Source organism: Camelus bactrianus, chromosome 13 (genome assembly GCF_048773025.1).
Source record: "Camelus bactrianus isolate YW-2024 breed Bactrian camel chromosome 13, ASM4877302v1, whole genome shotgun sequence".
NCBI lineage: Eukaryota > Metazoa > Chordata > Mammalia > Artiodactyla > Camelidae > Camelus > Camelus bactrianus.
In genome coordinates this window covers 21138955-21155708 of record NC_133551.1, presented here as the reverse complement: position 1 = coordinate 21155708, position 16754 = coordinate 21138955, and the positions used below count along the sequence as shown (strand labels likewise).

General features: G+C 38.3%; 1 protein-coding gene across 2 annotated transcripts in view; it reads left to right on the top strand.

The window, feature by feature from the left end:
- The window catches only part of GIPC2 (GIPC PDZ domain containing family member 2), a 75594-nt gene that overhangs the window by 16680 nt on the left and 42160 nt on the right, over nt 1-16754 (top strand). The window contains exons 1-2 of one of the 2 annotated variants that reach the window (XM_045522941.1): nt 9350-9398; nt 12515-12700. In XM_045522941.1, coding sequence (XP_045378897.1) covers nt 9393-9398; nt 12515-12700 — 192 coding nt within the window. In that variant the 5' untranslated portion in view covers nt 9350-9392. Of the gene's footprint in view, nt 1-9349; nt 9399-12514; nt 12701-16754 lie in introns of those variants that run through there. The other variant, XM_010963357.3, reaches the window with a different exon arrangement.

Genomic DNA, 16754 nt, shown 5'->3' with positions numbered 1-16754 from the left:
GGTTCTTCACAAGCAAGTTTTCCCTTGATTTACGTGGGTATTGCAGTCCAGGAAAACTTATAACCAAACATACTTTATCTGTAAGGTCCAGGCTTTACTAATTTTAATAATTTTATGTATACATAATTTTCCTCTTCCCGGCATGAATCTCTAGTAGGACATTTGAAAATCCGTGCAGAGTGCCAAACAGCTCTTCACTGAGCTGAGCCTTTCTGAGCATGAGAATTCATACCTCATCCCCTATTTCTCCCAGGTGCCAGTGGTGTCACATAGTCATTGTAACAACCAGCAAAGGCTCCACAAAATTTCAAGCAGTTTTCCTTAGAGGCCAGTATCACTCCACCATCCTGGTAACATTGCTTTATGCCAGTTTTCTTGAGGTTAAGTACTTTATGCTGTGAAATCAGGAGGTAAAGAGAAAAACAAAACAAAACCAAACCGAGAAAACATCAAGAAGGGAAAACCAGTGGAAGACTGCCTGTTTATACTTGTAGTTTTAGGATCAGTCTTACAGGATTATAATTATATAGAGTGAATGGTTACCTGTGCCAGAGTCCAAGCTTTTGCAATATCTCAAAGCTACACCTGCTGCTGCGGCTGCTTCCAGGCTTGTAGCGTCCTGCAGCAGACGGAGAGTCAGTGTGGCATGACAGCAAAGTTTCAGGTCGGTCTGATGGGAAGGTGGGTCTCAGGGCAGGGTGGCAGGCCTGGGTGCCTGGAGATGCCACACGATAGCTGACAAACTGAACGAGGGAAGTGAACCCGGAAAGCATAACAAGTAATACCTACCTTACAGAAGTGTTGTGAGAGTTGAATGAGATAGCACGCTAGGTATCTAGGCCAATGGTTCCATAAATGTGAGTTCTTTTTCTCTCTTCTCCTCAAAGATGCTTTGAAGGCAATTTTTGAGTACCTTTTTTTTTTCTTTCAATTTTTCCTTGTAATCTTTCTGTTCTAGACTCATACAATTTTCATTCTCCTACCCTTTGCCTAATCTCGGGAAATCAGGAAAGCAAATTTAAAAGCCTATCTCTATACATGATCCTCAAACTAAGCCATCTCAGTAACTCCTCTGGGCTCTTCTGATGACGGGCTCTTCAATCGAGTCTAGTATAAACCTAATAAGTTATTTCAGTTGACAAAGTCAAAGATCTCAGTTAAACTTGAGAAATACTAAAAAATACCAATTCAGAATTATTCTACATTGCGTTTATCAACACATTTCTCTTGGGTCAAAAATAACTCTTTAGTAGTACCCATATTTCTTTGTGTTACCTTTCTAGACATACCTGTGACAGACTTTGTCGGCATGTAATTCTCTTATTCTACTCCCTTCTCTCACTGAACATTTAGAGCTCATTTTTGACTCTCCCACACTCATTAAGTCTCCTGGAATCTTAACTGTGCTCCAGTCGTGGACACTGATATTTGCTTCTAAGAAGCTTCTGGGGAAGATTACTTAGATGCTAAGGGATAGAGGAAGACATCTGCCACTGGCTTTCTTCAATATCCAAATCAGGTTTCTCCTTTTATCCCATGCTGTCTAGCCTTACCATCCTGAAATGGAAACATGCCCATCTGATCAGTTTAACAGAAGAAGCATTATAAATAGGTGGCCATGCATTTGTATTTCTAACCCAAATACTTCAGAGTGGAAGGGAGTATATTAACTCTGGGACAACAGGGGTAGACTAGGACCTGGAGTGCTCCTAACTATAGAAAAGGAGAAAAAAAAATGTGCTGGGAGAAAGTTTATCATACATTTGCTCATTAAGCACCCACAGTATACAAGCCAGTTTCCTGGGTAGTAAGGAAGGTTTTGAATTACAGGCATTTAGGGAGGCGGTGGGGAGAGGAGAGCGTGTGGTTACAAAAATAGAAGCAGGTAGCCAAGGCACAGTGTCAGCACTAGGCCTGGAGCCAGGGGACTCTGGTACTCCTCGTCCTGGCTCTGGCTTGGTGGCACATTCCTGGGAGTTGAGGATGGAGCCCTGCGGGAGCCTGCCGGCTTCTTCGGGAAGCTTCCCGATACTGCTGGATTCTCCTCCCCTCTGCACTAAGTGCTCTGTCTGCCCCAGTCCCAGGAGTCTCACAGGCGGGAATGGCAGTAATGTTGGCAAGCAGAGGGTGGGAAGAAATTGCTGCCTGAGAGCGGGGAGCGGGGGCTGGTAATAAACAACTGGGAGCAAAGGTGAGAGTCTCTCGGCCGGGCTGTGACCACGTGTCTCTGATTCAGGGCCGGGATTCTATTCTTGGCAGCTCCTCTCCACATCTTCCCGGTCTTTGTTCTTGGAGCTCTCTGTCCCTGGGGTGGGAGATGGCTCAAAACTGAGCAACCCGAGCCAAGAAGAATCTTCCCACACACTCTCCAGACTCGGGACTCACCTCACTCGTGTCATACCAGCCCTACCCATGGGTGAATTTTTTTTTCTTTTGTGCTTCTCAAACTTTCTAATGAATAAAGGTCTAAGGCAGTCACTGAGTTTGCCTCCACTCCCTCGCTCCAACCCTTTGTCACCCGTCACCTAAGGAACCCTGTAGTACGTTTTCCTTTGTCACCTCTTGCCCTGTCACTCTGTGGTCATTGTTCTAACGTTTTTTCAGGTGTCCTGATTTAGAATAAAAATTAACTGCAATCTTTCACTCTCTCAAGATGTTTATAGTTTCTTGCATGGCCTGTTTTCTTCCTTAAGTGTTCACCTCTTTCTGTCAGAATTTCTGTTTTTGGGATTGGTAAGGAATAGACCACCCTCCTGTGTCACTCCATTTTGACCCTTGAGAAGCTCTCCATGCTTGCTTTCCAATTTTCCATAATTCATTTGGGAGGTTTTTAATATCACGTACTTTACAGACATTTCATCATAAGGGCTTTAAGTCTGCTTTGTGGTTAATACAAACACAGTGCTACATAAGCATTCTGACCAACAAATTAAAAAATTTTAAGGACCCATTTGGGATCTGATGGCCATTTTCTTATAAATTATATTTGTATATTTATTTGGTAAAGTGGAAAGTTTAATCATAGATCTTTTTGCTCATAATTAATTTATAATGTTATGTTTCACAAACCACTCTACTGTGTTCTCGGATGTAAAATGTCTCCCTGTTACAGTTTCTCCTTCCCCTTTGAGGTTCTCTTCCATCTTAAATGTCAAACAAGAGGAAGCTTTTAAGAAGATAAGTGGTTTAGAAACCTGGAAAATTTGAGACAGCATCTGACAAGGGGACTAGCAGTGATTTATGATGTTTTTAAAACTGGTATGTAACCTTGCAGCATTATTAGACTATGCTAAAGCTTAGATAGCTCCTCGGGCTGGAAGAATATTGTGGAATAGGATGGATATATATATATATATATATATATATATATATACACACACCTATACACGTTTGATTTATCTACTCATGGGTTTGTTGTCTGTGTAACGTCCACAAAGGCAAGACTAAAACCAAAACCCATCTCTATTCTTTTAACCTTTTCGTATATTTCAAGAATTGCTTTGAGATTTTGACTTTCTTTGATACGTAGTTGCTTTGATTAGATTTCATTAACAGAAGAAGATATTCTTTTGGCTACTCTGGGAAGTCATCTGGTAGATTAAAAACTGATTTGATTTTCTTTTAGGGGGGAGTAAAATTATTTTTGTCACATTATTTTGCCCATTGAAAACACTGGAAAAAATAAGTAGTTGTACCAGAGAAGTAACAGGACAAAGGATGATTCACCTTTTATTTAAGACTTGCCACTGTTGACCCAGTACAGCTAATTTAGAAGTGAATCATTTATAGAAAGTTCTACATAGTTCGAGGCAGGGCTTTGTACAATATCCTCATGAAGGTCTAAATAGAGCAGAAAGTATCAGGTTTCTAAATATCTGTCTTGTTGCCAATTTTGTCTTTTCCCAACTGTGAAACTTTTTTCTAGATGACTGTAGCCATTGACAAGGTGAAAGCAAAGGCACTGTATTTATAAAATAATGTATATTTTAAAAACAAATCTTAGAAATTTATTATATGTATTATACTGGGTAAATAATAGGCATGAGATCATATATATCAGTGTTTATAATTCAAAGAAATGAATGTAACTAATTAGTTTTAAAATTAACTGGAAGAAATCATTTAAAAATTACTTACAGTGAATAAAATTAAACAATAGGTTAATATTTTGATATTTATTAATCATCAAATGTGTTTGTTTTTGAGATCCAATTTCAAATAGCTTCTTTTCATAAACTGTCTAAACTCCTTTAGGAAGTGGATAGTTTATTAAAAAAACAGAGTATTTGGCTCCATATAGAGCAAACATTTTGTAGTCCCTACCTTCTAGGAGTTTTAAATTTAAAGCTGAATTTATATTTACATCATAGCTACTGTGTCATGGGTTAGAAAAAACACAAAAATCTGAATTCCAGTTCTGACTTTGTCATTCACCGTCATGTCTGTCGTGTGACCTTAGACAAATTACCTAAGGGGTCTGCGCTGGTTTTCTCCTCTGCGCAGGGCAGAGTGATGCCTGCCCTCGTGACCTGACTTACCTGGGTTAGCTGAGCTAGTGCCCTAGGAAGTGATCAGTAACTTGGATGTCTCTATGTGTCAGAGAGGCAGCATGGTAGGGAGAAGAGCTTGGAGTTGGACAACCAGGGTTGGAGTTACAATTGCACCAAATACTACTTAACCACAAACTATTTGTCTCTCTAAATCTTTATTTTCTAATCTATGAAAAATGGATATAGTAATACACCTCACATAGAAATTTTGTAGGATTAAATGAGGTAGTATGGGAAAGTACCCAGTACACATAAGTGAGCAATTCATGTTTCTGAGATCTTAATTTTAATTTTTTTTTCATTCTTCCAGACCTTCCTCTCTCCAGTTCCTACATATTTATAGTACTTTACTAGAAGCAGGAGCCAGTCTCCAAACTGTGTGAGCTAAGAGGGCTGAGCAGGTGTCCAAGTCTATGAATGTCATTGAAGAATTGTTTGAGTTCTAGAAGTTCCTGGTACAACACAGCTACCAGATATTTCGGGGAATCATGTAGGATAAGAACTTAGCTTTTGAGAAGAATTTTGAGTAATACAATTGCGTCACTCTGGCTAGGCCAGAGTTTCTTCTTTAAGCCAGAGTGACTTTGTTCTGTTCAAGCTCTCAGGGTAATGGTAAGTGGGTAATCTTTTCCCCTCAACAATTACTCTTCGCTTCAGATTATTCTTAATTTCTGCTATTTTAAGGACAATTAACTAGATGAAAATAAAATCTTTTTTTCTCTTTTTGAGAAAAAGTCTCTGAGACTTAAATAATGCCAGCTTAGATACAGCTTTAGTCATTAACAAAGGAAACATAAGCCAAGTGGTTTTTTTGTGTATAAATATGTGGTATTAACTCTTGATGAAAGTATGGTTAGTAAATTATTAGGTTTATTATTATGCACTTTCTCTTTATTTTCTATAATGACATTGACTGGTATTTCGATAATGCTTATTTTAGAAGAACATAAGGAGTTAATAAGGTTCTTGGTAGACTGAGATGTAGGAAAGTAGTTGCATTAAAATATTTAGTAGTAATACTGATTTTTTTCAGATAGCCACTGAAGGTAACTGTTCCAGTTGCTTATATTTAAAATCACATTCGCAAATAATGTAATACCAGCCACACAAACCCGTAATTTCTTCCAGAGGTCTTTGGAACATGTGGAATCTTGGGCCAACTCAGTTCCTGTTTAAGGAAAGCATTAAACAAAAAGTTGGAAATGGACTTCCTGGAGTTTTAAAAATGAATTTGATGTGTTTTTGGAGAGATTTGTAACCTGCTTGTAGGCCAGAATATCTTTGTAGCACTAATGATAAATGATTTTTTTAACCCTATTCATAAAGAACACTTGTGGAATATATAATGGTGCCATCAGAGTAAAAACAATATTAATTTATATTAGTGGCTCTATACAGTGGTTCAGACTCTTATCATCCTAGCCATATTGAGTTTCAAGTGTGGATAATCATAACCATGTGATAAGAACGGAAAAATGGCAATTGAAATATAAATGCATGGTAAGAACACTCTCCATGAGTTATCCTCAACAACGAAAGTTGAAGGATAATGTAATTTTGGGGGGAAAATGAAATTCATCCTGGTTATGACATTAAAAAGGAGCAAAATCTAATTTTCAGGAAAAGTAGTGCAATTTGGGAAGCTGTCAATATTCAAGAAGCACCTGTATTCCAAGAATAATACTGATAATAATGTTTAGAGTTTTTTCAGTTTAAAAAGCACTTTTTTGTTTAGTCTCTTACTGAGCTTTTGTAACAGCTGTGTTATGTAGAACAAGCTTTACTAATGCCGTGATGGACATGAAGACCAGGGAGGTCAAATGACTAAGCTCAGCTGAGAGTACAGAATTGGCACTCAATCTGAGTCTCTTACCTCTTAATCCATTGTTTCAGTCTCTTTCCTTTCCTTTTATTTTTCTTTTTAACAACCATTACAAGGATGACGTAGCTCCTCATTAGATACCTATTTATTTTGCTGAATTGGAAGTAAGGGGGAGGCACTATTTTGTGCCTGAAATTTTGGTAAGAGAGGATGAGATGTGACATTAGGATGGGGATGCATAAGACCTCAATGTATTAAAGGAAACACAATTCACCACACACCTTAGTTTTCTTTTCTTTTCTTTTCTTTTTTTTTTTTAAGGATAAAATGTGATAGTAGGTAGAAAACTTTTAAACTGTGAAGACTTATGAAGATTCAAAGGATAATGATTTTACCAGTTAGGAATCTTTTAGGTAAAAGCAACAGAAAATCCAACCCAGAATGGGTGGGTGAACTTACTGGCTTATGTAACTAAATATTCTGGGATAAGACTGTGTTTCAGCTGGCAGGTTTTCAGCTGCAAGTAGCACAATATTACTTCAACTGTCTAAAACAAGATGATGTATTTTACATAAAAGAGGCAGAGGGGGCTCCGGACCGAATCACCAACGTCAAGGACCTACGTTCACTCTTTGCTTCGCCTTTCTTGGCACTGATCTCTTCCTCAGTCGGTAGTAAGATGGTGGTGGAAGTTGCTAGACCATAAACAGATAAGACAACATTCGGGGAAGAAAGGGATTGTCTTTTACTGTGTTTGTTTCTTAGGAATAAAAAAAAAAATATTTCCCTGAAGCTACTTGGACATCTTCCTCCCATAGCTTGTTGGCCAAGATTGGGCCACATGCTTACTCCTGAATCACCACTTCAACTAGTTTAAGTCTTATGCCGGTAACAGAGGAGGTGGATCATTTTCCTCCAAAACAGATAGGAGGTACAGATACCTGTTACCTGAAGATTCTGTTAGGAGGGGAAAAGGGTGGACAACGTCCAGTGTCCGTGACTGACTATCTTTAGGTGAGACCGGAACCAGAGGCTCTGCCTTTCTCCAGGTGTCAGCTTTGTCCCCAGGGTCAGCCTTCCAATGCTGAAGTGATGGCTGCAGTAGTTAGATTTCACATCAGAAGGGGAGAGAGACACTTTCTAGGAGCGCCTGTGGAAAAGAAGATTTCCCCAGAAACCCCAACAGATTCTTTCTTAGATCTCACTGGCCTCTATTGGATTATGAATTAGTCACTAGCTGATTTAAACCTAATCATGATTCATTCCTGATGGAACTGAGAATGGAGTCACTCCTGCCCAACCTAGTATATGGGAAGGAGACGTTTCCAAAGAAAACTTCAGAGGGAAGGGGCATGGATACTGTCGGTAGTGATGTCCACCACAGTAACAACTCAAGGCCCTCCATCTGGCCCTGAAGGGCAGCAGCTTTCCCCTTTCATTAAGCCATCACTCCTATAAATAAAGCTTGGTGACAAGACACAAAATAAGATAAATCCCTACCTACTAAAAGTTACAAGGCAGCACATGGCAAGATCTGCAAGAGATGTATGAAAGTTAATAGGTATATAGAAAATGAAGAAATAACATTAGCTTAGGGTGGTAATAGGAAACGTAATGGTTTAGCTAGACTTTTTTGGATGGGGATGATTTTTGACAGCTAGAGATTGGGTTTAGAAGTTGAGTTTAAGCCTTGGCATTTTTGGCCAAGGAAATGACATGTGTAGATATATGGACATGGGAAAAATCCAACGTATAAAATTGATGAAGACACGGTATTCTAGAACAGAGCTGCCCAATATGGTAGCTGCTAGCCAAACACAGATACTGACAACTTAAGTGACTAGTCTGAAGTGAGATAAGATGTGAGGGTAAATATATACCAGATCGTAAAAACTTAATAAAAAAAGTAAAGTCTCAGTCATTTTTTTAAAATAATTGATCATATGTCGAAATATGTCAGATGTATGGAGTTATATGAATAAGCTAGATTAATTTCAGCTGTATCTTTTGTTAATGTGATTAGTAGAAAATTTAAAGTGATGTGGCTTGTGTTGCATTTCTGTTGGGTAGTACTGCTTTAGGAAGTGGAATAGTTATGAGTACTCCATCTGTCTTATGAAAATTGGTAATGGTGGTGGCAAGGCAGCAAATGTAGATACCCCAGAAGCTGTTAAGGATTTCATTTCACAATGAAAAACATCAGAAAGGGGTATCTCATGGGTGGGTCCCTTCCCGTCAGGTGCCTTGAGTTTATCTCCTTTTGATTTAGCTTGTTCACCAGAGAGTATAAAAAACGATCTTAAGTACTATATTGTACTGCATTTTATCTAGTATATATTTTTTAAAGTTTTTTTTGGGGGGAGGTAGGTAATTAGGTTTATTTATTTATTTTTTTAAGAGGAGGCACTGGGGATTGAACCCAGGCCCTCGTGTATGCTAAGCATGTGCTCTACTGCTGAGTATAGCCTCCCCCCTTATCTAGTTTATCTTTCACTAGTACACCTCTGGAAGCAAGTATTTCTTAGAGGAACATTGATTATATAACCACTTCAGTGTTTCTTTTCTCTTCTTGTTTTGTTTTTTCTTTCTTTTAACATTAAGCATTTATTAGCTGTGCTAATTGAATAAAGTCATACTTTTCCCATCCACAAAATGAGGCAAATAAAGCCTCGTTCACAGATAGATTTTAATAAATGAGGTAAGTGAATGTGCACTGTAAATGCCATTCAGTTTTTAACTGAGCAGGGCACTGAGTTAGACATTGTAGGAGAAAGATGACTAAGAGCTCATCTGTCTCAAGAGTGAGGGTGACAAATATGTGTTATATCAATTGGGCTTCAAGGCAAGATGACTCAGACACTCGAGTGAGGTGCTACATTTAAGCTACGTGAGTGAAGTGGAAAGAGTGAGTCCCCCTGGGCAGTCGCATTTGAGCAGAGCCTTAACAGACAAGAGCGCAGGGGTGGGGTGCGGGGTGGGCAGACAGACTTCTTAGACTTTGAATTGAAGGAAACTTATGAATGGAGGTAGGCAAGTTCACGATATGTATTTGAAGTTCCTTTTGGGTTTAAATATTTATGGCTTTTAATACATTACAGTTGGCTCCTGTTGCCCCACTGGACCTCAGTGGAGCATCTACCACCCTGGGAGTTCCTTGTGTATAGCACTGGTCATACTCATCTTTGTACACCCAGTGCGCAGCACGGAGCCTGGCAAAAAGCCTGTGTCCAGTAGATAATTGTGAGTAGATGAATGAACATGATCTTGCAGCATTTAGAACGTGGTGTTTCACTTTCTAATTTTTCATTCCAACATGCAGTGTCTGTGAGTATTGGGGTGTCTAGACCTTTCTTTCGCATACTTACAATGATAGCTGTGCACTGAGATCATTTGGGTGATAGGTTTTTTTTTTTTTGACAGTATTTTATTTTCTTTAGCTACTACAATGTTTCAGTCAGTTGTATGTTGGAGGATATACTGCACCTTATTTTTTTTAAACATTTTTTATTGATTTATAATCATTTTACAATGTTGTATCAAATTCCAGTGTAGAGCACAATTTTTCAGTTATACATGAACATATATATATTCATTGTCACATTTTTTTTCTCTGTGAGCTACCGTAAGAGCTTGTATATATTTCCCTGTGCTATACAGTATAATCTTGTTTATCTATTCTACAGTTTTGAAATCCCAGTCTATCCCTTCCCACCCTCCACCCCCCTGGTAACCATAAGTCTGTATTCTCTGTCTGTGAGTCTATTGCTGTCCTTTATTTATGCTTTGTTTTTGTTTGTTTGTTTGTTTTTGTTTTTGTTTTTTAGATTCCACATATGAGCGATCTCATATGGTATTTTTCTTTCTCTTTCTGGCTTACTTCACTTAGAATGACATTCTCCAGGAGCATCCATGTTGCTGCAAATGGCGTTATGTTGTCGGTTTTTATGGCTGAGTAGTATAGGTTTTTATTCTCCCCTGAGGAGCTGATCTGAAGTCTTGGAGGTTCAGTTACCTGCTGCTACAGAGGGCTCTTACTCTCCTCCCAGTGACTGTTACATTTCTGCTGGTTTTCAACACAACCTCTGTGGAGCTCCATTCCGTGGGGAAGAGAGCTGGCTCCACTCCTTCCAGGAAAAAAACACCCAATGCCTTCCCTGCCAACTTTCGGTTGCCTGGGCTAAAATGTTATTCTGCAGGGAGGAAGCACAATGGGAAAGGTTATACCTACAGGAAATCTCATATTTGTTCTGCAGGGGAGCATGTGAAAAAATTGAAAGAAAGGAAGCAGCTTAGTAACTAGAAGTTTACTTTGTGTGGGATTTCCTTTTTGGGTTTTTTCCCCCTACCCTGTTTCATCATCATTATGTTTTAATGTTTTATTTCCTGTCTACTTGGTTAAGTTGCTTTTATATTAGTGGTGGTTGAGATCTACTATGAACACCAGTAACAGATTCACTGAAAAAAAAAAGAGCAAGGGGAAAATACTTTCCATCATTTTGAGAAAAAAAAAGACTGGAAAGCTGTTTTCTATGCATCCTCCCTCTCCCCTAAGCAATCACTAGTAATGATTTTTGTAAGTGGACTAATTATACCACTGACTTCACAAGTGGAATAAGAAATAGGAACCATTCTTGGCTTAAATGACAACCTCCCCCACCAACCCCTCTGGGAATAATAACATTTTAACACCAGAGAATATTTGCTAAAACTTAACAACTATAAAGCTAAATGTATTCCACCCTCCACGGAACACAAAGGGTTAAATTAAAGGCCCACCAGTTAGCACAGCTCACCACAGACCTGGATGAAAAAGGAAAGGGCATGGATTCTGTGTCCCCTTCCTGGTCCTCATCACTTGCTCCTTTCATGCGACTCTGGGATCTGGTTGGGGCTTTGCCGACCCTGCTGGACCTCTAACTGTAGAACACGGGGAGCTGTCCCAATTCAGACATATTTTAATAGGGCTTAAAAAGTCACATAACAAACAGTGACCGCACAGTTTCTGAGCTTCCTGAGGCTCATGGATGTGTTAAGGCTCAGGGTTCCAGGGGAACCGGGAATGGCCTGACATTCAGGGATGCAGCGAGAGGGTTGGAAGTGAGGGCTGAAGCCAAGCTCAGGCATGGAGGAAGGGCTCACCATCTCTGTGGCAAACGTTGATTGGTAACAAAAGTTAAAAGTGTTCATTTAGCTTTCTGGTATAAAACAGCTGTATTAAATGTCTTTTATTTGGTATGTAAAAGGTACTCAATAAATATTTTTTGGACTTAATCTTTAAACCAATGGCATGTTCTTAACGATCCTTCTCTTTTTCCGTTGTGTACTTGGGCCCCACAAATTGCCCAAATGATGGTGGGCAAACCTAAGAGTAGGATTGCAGGTCTTAGTAAAATGAATCATGTTTTTGAAGGACCATAGACTTGGTAAATGTAAGCAGTCCCTTTAAAAACTCCACACAACCTTCCACCATTCCGGTTTCTCATTCTGCTTCTACTGTCATGTGAATCTGACCAAGTTACATTAACCTCTCCAGACCTCAGTTCCTCCTTGCTCAGAACTAAGGGACTGAACTAGGTCCATTTTAGACATGTTTTAGACATTTTTGTTTTACCCTCTCATTAATAAATTATTTTTCTCAAGCACAAAAATGCATTTTCCTCATTTAAAAAACTTAAGAGTTTTCAGAAATAGTCTGCCTGTATTTTCACTGTGGTGTACACATCATGACTTTACCTCTGGGAATACAACCTTTGAAGTCAGCACTGTAAATGGCAGGTAACATAGGAGTGTAGACCACTTTAAAGTTGGTGAGACCTGAACTTGAATCTTGGCTTTGACAAGTACTGTCTTAGTGACCTTAGGCAGGTTACTATCACTAAGTCTCAATTTCCTTATCGGTAATATGCAGAAAGTGTATTTATAAAGTTATTGTGAACATTGACTATGACAATGGATGTACATTGCTCAGCACAGAGCCTGGCCTGTTGCAAACACTTCATTCGTATTACCTAAGGCTGGTGCTGTGCCCTCTTACATGGTCAATTGAAGACTGTTTCACTTGGTCAAGTTTCTATTAGATAAACTGATGATCAGAGTGTTTTCCTGATGGAAACTCACCTAAAATATTTCTTTCTCTTTGTAGATCTTATATTGCACTTTAAACACACCTAAAGTTGACATGGAAAAACTCTTAGGAGCACAAATAGGCCTTGAAGATTTCATATTTGCCCATGTGAAAGGGATCAAAAAAGAAGTGAATGTGTTTAAGTCTGAAGATTCACTTGGTGTCACCATTACAGATAATGGTGCCGGCTACGCTTTTATAAAGGTAAGTCCTGAAAAATAACTATGTGACTTAACTGAGGGTAACATTTAAGAAAATCTAGCAGGTCAAAGAAAGTTTGAAATGATCTTCAGAGAGCTAACTCAGCAGGGATGGATGGATTGATAATGTTCCAGTTTTAAAAAAGTTTCAAAGACATTATTCTTTTGTTTACCCTTTCCTTGAATTTTTTCCCTTCAGTTTAAACTTCCTCTAGAATTTAGCATTTATTGAAAAGGAAAGCCTGGCCCTGGTGCCTACTCATCCTCATGGGCTTTTTTAGGTCTGTAGTTCATCAGTGTCTGGTGACTTCCATGCTGATTTCCATTGATTTAGTGTTATTTCCAAGTACACATAATTTTGGCCACCTTATTTACTTCTTTTAAAAAAAATGTGCTCTTCAAAAATTTCTAAACTATATATGGTTGATCCTTGAACAACATGGGTTTGAACTGTGTGGGTCCACTTTCATGTGGATCTTTTTCAATAGTAAATGCTACAGTATGACATAATCCATGGTTGGTTGAATCTGTGGATGTGGAACTGTAGGTATGGGGAACCGATTATAGGGTGGGATTTTTTTTTCATTTTTAAGGACATTGCCTTTTTATTATGGGATCTTAATTAGTATTAAATTTAAAACAATTTTTAAAAATTGAAGTATAGTCATTTACAATGTGTCAGTTTCTGGTGTACAGCATAATGTCCCAGTCATGCATATATATACATATATTTGTTTTCATATTCTTTTCCATTAAAGGTTACTGTAAGATGTTGAACATAGTTCCCTGTGCTATACAGAAGAAACTTTTTAGAAACCTATTTTTGTATATAGTGGCTAACATTTGTAAATCTCAAACTCTCAAATTTATCCCTTCCCACCCCCTTTCCCCGGTTACCATAAGATTGTTTACTATGTCTGCGAGTATGTTCTGTTTTGTAGATAAGTTCATAGTGTCCTTTTTTTTTTTTTTTTTACATTCCACATATGAGTGATATCATATGGTATATTTCTTTCTCTTTCTGGCTTACTTCGCTTAGAACGACAATCTCTAGGTCCTGCAAATGGCATTATTTTATTCTTTTTTATGGCTGAGTAGTATTCCATTGTATAAATATACCACAACTTCTTTATCCAGTCATCTGTCGATGGACATTTAGGTTGCTTCCATGTCTTGGCTATTGTAAATAGTGCTGCTATGAACATTGGGGTGCATGTATGTTTTTGAATTAAGAGTTCCCTCCAGGTATATACCCAGAACTGGGATTGCTGGATCATATGGTAGGTCTGTTTTTAGTTTTTTGAGGAATCTCCATACTGTTTTCCATAATGGCTGCACCAAACTACATTCAGGGTGGAATTTTTTTAAGAAGGATTTTCCACTATGTGGAGGGTCAGCACTCCTAACTGCTGCATTGTTCAAGGGCCAACTGTAATTCTTTTATCTGAATACAAAGAGCAATATTGAGCTGCAAAGACAAGAGAAGGAAGTTTGAAATGGTATGAAAAACTTTAAGAACTGAGGAGTGGTAAAAAGGTTCATCTCAAATATCAATTCTATTACTGTAATAAATAGTTGCAATACATTGACTTATTGAATGCTGATCATGTACTATGCCCTTTGCATATACACTTCCTCGTTTAATGCTCACAACAATTCTAGTTGGTACCATGCTTTTTTCTTATTTACTTTTTTGTTGAGGTGTAACAGATCTTTAATGTACGGCTGGAATATTTACAGATCTGTGTAAATGCCACCCAGGTCAAGGGAAATTTCATTTCCACCATCCAGAATGCTCCTTTGTGCCCCTTCTCAGTCAATACCTCTCCCCCACAAGGGTAACCACTATTTTGACCTTTATCACTATGGTTTTGCCTGTTCTCGAATTTCGTATCAATGGAGTTAATTTATTACGACCTCTGCAGTTTCTGGCTTTTGTTCAGCATGTCTGGGAGGTTCATCTCTGGGTGGGAACTATTATCAACCTTTACTTTACAGATGTAGAAACAGCATTAGGAACGTTAAGCAGCTTGCCCAATGTTAGGCAGCTGGACAAATTCAGGATTTGAATCCAAGAGGTCTGACTCCAGAGCTGGCAATCCTACCCACTGAGCGAAGAATTAGCAATAAACTTCATGCAACAGAGCACATTTCATGCTTTATTTTGTCCAAATCCTTGATTTGCTGATGCATTGTCATCATTTAAAAAAATAGCCTTAGGGTAGTTATCTTCTTAACTGTAAGTAGTGCTTTAACTTCCCACTTGATAGAATGGCTATTTTTAGCTCTGCAAAAGATATGACTGTGCTGAAGGTTGAGTGGGTGACCAAATGGAAAATCTGCCAGTTGAGAGAGTCATGTGGGATTATCCAGGGGAAGCTCAGGACATGAGGCCCGTGTAGCAATGCCTTTCTAATGTCAGCAGGGAAGGGCTTGGAAGTTTTGCAAACACGCATGGATTTTTGAGATCTTAGCCTCTGATGTTCAGAGCTTGTGATTCTATTTTTTTATGCCCCGTCAAACATGTGCCTGCTTCAGAGTACGAGTCACTGGCCCTGTGGAGACAGAGAACATGGTGGCAAAGAGGAAGAGGAGCCTAAGCCAAACCTCTGATAAGAGTTCAACTTTGAAGAGGAATGACTTATCATACTGTGTACATGGTTGATGTGATTTTTTTTTAAAAATTGAGAGGGGAATAAATTTCAAACTTATTGACAGATTGTAATAACACAAAGAACTCACATAGTACTCCTTACTCAAAAAAATCCAGTTTTTGCCATTTGCTACATTGGCTTTATTCTCTTACTGACATATACATACGTGTAATTTCCCCTGAGCCATTGGAAAAGGCGATTGCATATATTATGTCTCTTTATCCCTTAATACTTCAGAATGTAGTTCTTAAGAACAACGATATTCTCTGAAGTACACCCACAGTACAGCTATGAAACTCAGGAAACCTAACAGTGACAGAATATTTTCAAACTAATCTAATGTCCATGTGACAGTTTTATGAGTTGTCCTTATAATTTTTCCTGATATAAGTCCAGTCCAGGATTATTATTTAGTTATCAAGTCTTTTTAGTTGTCTTTTTTCTGGAATAGTTCCTCAGTCTTTTAGAGGATATCCCTCATTTTTGGCTTTTTTGATGTCTCTTCCTGTTGAGAAACAGGCTATACATTTTTTTTTTTCAGGTTGTACATTTTTGGTAAGAAAACTAGGTAAGCGATGTTATGTGCTTCTTATCTCAGAAAGTGTGTTATCTTGGTTTGTCTCATTATTCATGACGTTAATTTTGGTCACTTGGGTAAGGTAGTGTCTGCCAGTCTTAACTCACTGCAACGTTAGTATATTTTCCTTTGTAATTAGTAATTTGTGGGGAGATACTTTGAGATTATGTAAATATCCTGTTCTCTTACTTGCACCCCACAAATTTAGCATCTATTGAGGAGACTTGCCTGTGACTCAGTTTTTACTATAATGGTTGCAAAATGGTGATATTTCTAATTCCATCATTTCCCATGTATTTTTTAAAGGCATTCCATTGTAATAGAGCACTCTGCCTATATATTGTCTATTATCAACATGGACACATGATTTCTTATTCAACGGGCCCATTACCATCATTTGTTCTGATGCTCAGATTTCCTGAGATTCGGCGGGCAGGAGTCCCTCTCAACTGGCTCCTGTATTTCTTTGACCTGACTCCCATTATTTTATTGAGCAATTCCTTCCTTTCTGGCATGTTCTAAGTTCATCTTTCATCTTTTTGTTCCCAGGCTTGGAATCAGCCATTTCTTCGAGGAGCTCTGGTTTTTTTCAGTGAGGATATGTATTTCAAAATCGATATCTGAATGCTAGTTGCACACATTCATTGCTACCAGAGTGTCACTGCTTCTAGGTCCTTTCAGTTACCACTGAAAGTGTTAGAAAACACGTATTTTATTTTTAAAATAAAAAAAAATTGTTTTTTTAAGGAAGTGTAGTTGATTTACAATGTTAGTTTCAGGTGTACAACAAAGCGATTCAGTTATATACACACATACCTACATATATA